Here is a 4857-nt window from a genome sequence, read left to right on the forward strand (position 1 = left end):
GATTTGTGACAAATGTTTAGCTAAAAAATATATTAGCTTCAAGGGATCGAATTTCAAAATTAGAGGAAAATAATTTTGCGATTATTGTCTTGGAAATAAATGTTTTACGAAAATCAATTTCACATAATTTTTTCGGTAATGTTACTTCGCTTTAGAAATCTTTATCTAAACATTCGTGATAAGTTTTAATATAAAGTATCGTTAAGGGTTAGTAAAAAAATACGAAGTTCGCAGTTAGAACCTACTCTGGAAATAATTTCGGGAAATTATTAGATGGGTTTCTTTAATTTCTAAATTTGTCTCAGATTCTGGGGTTGCTGGTTCAAATTTTGGTTTATGTATTGGATTTGTTCATAAGATTTTTCTCAACAATCAATTTTTTTTAGCAATATTGCGTTTCAGATATCTTTTCATCGTAAGCATTTATTAAAAAATTTATTTGTTAAAATGAAAAATTTACTAAAAACTTTATTTGGGAATTGTAGTAAAGATAAAGGGGAAGTTGACCATATAAACGAAGAAGGTAATATAAATATTATAGATATATTTAATATGTATTTTATTAGTCAAAAAAAAAGGAGAAACAAAAAAGTTCTTTAGCAAATTTGTAAAAAAATCTATTGTAGAAGACGAGGAATGTGAAAGAGCTCAACATGAGGGTAAAATAATTATTAGAGAAACGTTCATGATTGATTTTATTAGTTAAAAAAAAGGATAAAAAAGGTAATAAATTAGTGAATTGGTTTAGAAAAAAATTCAACAAGAGGAGAATGGAGAAGAAAACGGTTCCAATTGATAATTTGGATATTGGGAAGGATAGCGAAAGTAGTGAAAATCTAAGATATAGCCCTCTGGCTTCCAAGTAAATTTGGGTTATATTAACCATTAGGATAGTTTTTAATGGTGCCAAAAAAAGCGATAAAATATGTTGGGAACGAATAATAAAAACCATAATTTTATTCGTTTAATTTTGGAAAATTAAATAATTTAAAATATTTTTCAATGAGTGTAAAAATGAACTTTGAAATAATGGAAAAAGTATTATAAATTAAGGATATTTTGAATACTTAGGGATAATTTCTAGTAATATACTAATAATTCGATCCAATCTCTATTATTATTGGTATTCGATTGGAATATTCAAAAATAGGATATTCGTATATTAGTAATATCAATAATCGAATCGCATATGGGATAAGAAATAATTTATTAGAGGTATAATGTCAATTTAATCTTAATTTGATGGGCTAAAAAGAGGAAGAAAGATAAATTAAGAGAGAAAAAATAAAAAATGAAAACAATTCTGCTTAGAGATTGCTAATTTGGAATTTAGAATAAAATATTTAATGCTTTATAAAATGATAATTATTTTAATTATTATTCGAAATATAGTGAACTTGCAAATACCAATGAGTCCAAAGTTAATTTATCCAGGACTCCTAATGATAAAGGTAATTTCCTAGAATATTTGATTCAATTACAATATATTTATCTCTTCTATTCTTTCATAAAATATATATCATATGTAGCTTGAATAAATTTTGTACCAGAAAGTTTAAAAAAAGTATTAAACTTCCTATACTTTTTTTAAACGATTTAGATTTCGTAGATTATCATTGGGAATTTTATCAAAGTCTTATATTTCATTTAGAATCTATTAAAATTTCTGGATGAAAAAAAAATTTACTTTCATAATTATTTCCTATATATAGTTCTAATAATTTTTGTACTTTTGAAGTTAAAGAATTTATTTCGTAGAATCATTTGTCAGTATTCCCCCTGCCTTTTTATACTAGATTTTTTGCAAATTAATAGCGAATTTTATCAAGGTCGATATTTCATTTATAATATATAAACATTATTATATTTTCCGCATTAAAAATTTCCATTTTTATTCTATATCCAAAGGGTCGATTAACAATAAACCGCGCAGTGAATTTAGCGGCCTCGAATTTTGGGAATTGGAAAAAAGTTTGATATATTATTTTATTTCTCCAATATTTTACCATCAAGGTTTTGTAATTTAATATACGAGCTCTTTTTTATTTATAAAGTTCTAAGAAAACCTGAGTACCAATTGTCGGAATTTAGATGCCATGGCGTTTTAGGATGCGGCGCGTATGGGAAGGTATTCAAAGTCAAGCGTAAGAATACCTCCCAAAACTATGCTATGAAGTTTGTCAATAGACGATATGTAAATGGCACTGAGGTTCATATTTATTTATCTATTTTTGCAACAAATATTAAATGTGAATACACTATAGATTTTTTTTCTTTTGGATTGTAAATCATATATTTGCTTTTAGGATATGGCCTCTATAAAGTGGATTCGAGCAGAATTACATGTTCTTGAGACTGTCAAGAACCATCCTTTCCTGGTTGGCCTTCATTCCTTTTACCAAACTCCCCACAAGTATTTTATTCCTTTTATATGATTATTGATTATAATGAGAAACAGTAAGAAAATATATATAGTTAAGATAAATAATAAAATTTGAATATTAAGAATTCGACATATCAATTGATTATGCCTCGCGCTATAGTCGCTTTTTAAAAAAGCGCTTTTAAAATGCTTATATATCTTGAAATGGTGACATAGGGCGATTTGATAATCTCGGTTTGAAATCTCATATTAAATTTTTTTCGAAGGTATATATTGCTGATGGATTACATATCTGGTGGAAATCTTAGATGTATTCTGAATAGATATGGACGACTGGTGGAGGACCATGCCATATTCTACGGAGGAGAAATAGCAATTGCTTTAAATTTTCTACACGACAATGGTTTTAACAAATATTATATATTATTAAAGTATCTTTAATAACACTAATATCATATCTTTGCACAATTAATTAAATATAATGTATAGTTTTTCAAATACAATTGAATATTTCTATCTTTTAAGGGATCATTCATCGTGATCTAAAACCCGAAAATATACTCATAGACCGTGAGGGCCATACCAAACTAGCCGACTATGGAGCATGCATGGTATAAAAAAATCTTTTAAAAAAGCACCCAATAAACTGTCGGCGGCCAGGAGAGCGCCGCTTTCTAGCCGCCGTCATTATAGGTGGCCTAAATCGGTACACTGACTTAAAATGTTTATAAATTATTTTTAAAAAACCTAAATATAATTAGATATAAAATAAACACAACAGATTTAATTATTTAGTATATCTATTGAAATTAACTTATAAGATTTGTGTAAATATAACATATTATTACTTAAATTGGAGAAGAATATTCAAACCTAATTTCGTTGAGCTAGGATGAGCTAATAATGATTTTATATTAACGGTAATTAAATAGGAGGGTTTAGCGAAAGGAGAGAAAGTTAACACATTCTGTGGGACAATCCCATATATGGCGCCCGAAATTTGGCATGGTGAATATTATGGTAAGCCTTTTGGATTACTTTTTTATATTTTCCTATTTCGTAATACAGAAAAATATCAAATTATACTTTAAGGATTATAATAATTAGTACCAAAAATTTATTTTAAAATAATTTTTAGGGTTTAGCTAAAATAAAAATTATTAGGTAAATGTATCCTCTTCCCTACAAAAAAATTTAATTTTAATTATGAAAGATTTTGGTGTGGATTGGTATTCGCTCGGTGTTCTTCTTTATGAATTTCTAGTGGGCCCTATAATTTTTCGAGGGTCTGATAAAGCGACGTACTACTACTATCAAGGTTCAATAATACACTTTTAGAGTGTCTTAAAAAAAAATTTTCTTATAATAAATGATCTAGATCACAAATAATCAGCTTATTTTGTATGTTTAATATTTTCTTAAAACTTTAACCAGAAAGGTTTTCCGGTCCATGGCGTGTGTCAGTCGAAGCTAATTCTATTATGAGTGGACTTCTCAATATAGTTTGATAATATAATTTGTGCATTAAATAAATATAATTTTATAGGATCCCATGGAAAGATTAGGAAGTAATCCGAAAACTGGTTTTAGCGAGATAATCTCCCATTCCTTTTTCGCTTCAATTCATTGGGATATGGTAAAAATTCTATAATTTAAAAAAAATATACATAGTTTATCATAGATTTAAAATTAATTTTTTTTTCTCTTTGCCTTTTAGCTCCTAAACCAGCAATTGTACCCACCCTTCAAACCGAAAAAAAAAATAAAATATGGATTTTTGACCTATTTCTTCGATTCTTTGCTCTATTTAGCGTATGTAAAAGAGTTAATGTGACTTAATTTATTTATTACCATAATCAATAAATATTAGAAAAATATTGTTATTTTCTCGTTGAATTTATGCGTATTTTTTTATAGGTTTTAAACAAAATATGGTAAATTTTTTATAAATCAAGGAAGGAATCATGATTCTATAGCTGTTTTTTTATTATAAAATAATATGCTCAAATTTGACTAGTATTTTTAAAAATGGCCCTATTTAGATTTTAGCCGAAATAACATTATGCAAGCTTGAGATTTTGTTCAAAAGTGGAAGAAGGAGTTGAATTTTTGTTTTCAAAATTTTAAGATACATAATATTATTTTAATCGACCGTCGGGCCCGTTTGACTATATTAATTTTGAGAATTTTGTAAAATCCGCAAAAAATATAAATTTATAAAATAAATTTACATACAAAAAAAATAAATAATAAAGTTTTTTATTATATCTTAATAAAATGTGCTGATTGTGATAATGAAAATAATATATATGTCGTATTGGGATATGGAATCACGTGGGATTCGGAATCCCTTTAATCCCCACGTTTTATTCAGGATCTTTTTTTTTAAATACAATGGTGAAGGTCCGAAGCAACTGCTTCTAAAAATTTGAATGGGGGTACTTAAAAATTTTTTTAATTTAATTCTTTTATTA

General features: G+C 26.8%; 1 protein-coding gene across 1 annotated transcript; it reads left to right on the top strand.

The window, feature by feature from the left end:
- Positions 1–447: 447 nt before the first annotated feature.
- Positions 448–4217, top strand: LOC135928579 (protein kinase C zeta type-like). Its single transcript, XM_065465035.1, has 14 exons — positions 448–523; positions 567–659; positions 703–862; positions 1393–1451; positions 1909–1971; positions 2055–2209; positions 2307–2413; positions 2650–2786; positions 2909–2994; positions 3316–3403; positions 3597–3701; positions 3818–3885; positions 3930–4019; positions 4101–4217. Exons 1-14 carry the CDS (start codon positions 448–450, stop codon positions 4215–4217), a joined length of 1404 nt encoding a protein of 467 aa, XP_065321107.1.
- Positions 4218–4857: the final 640 nt, after the last annotated feature.

The sequence above is a fragment of the Gordionus sp. m RMFG-2023 genome, chromosome 4 (genome assembly GCF_954871325.1).
Source record: "Gordionus sp. m RMFG-2023 chromosome 4, tfGorSpeb1-WG-v2, whole genome shotgun sequence".
Lineage (NCBI taxonomy): Eukaryota > Metazoa > Nematomorpha > Gordioida > Chordodea > Parachordodidae > Gordionus > Gordionus sp. m RMFG-2023.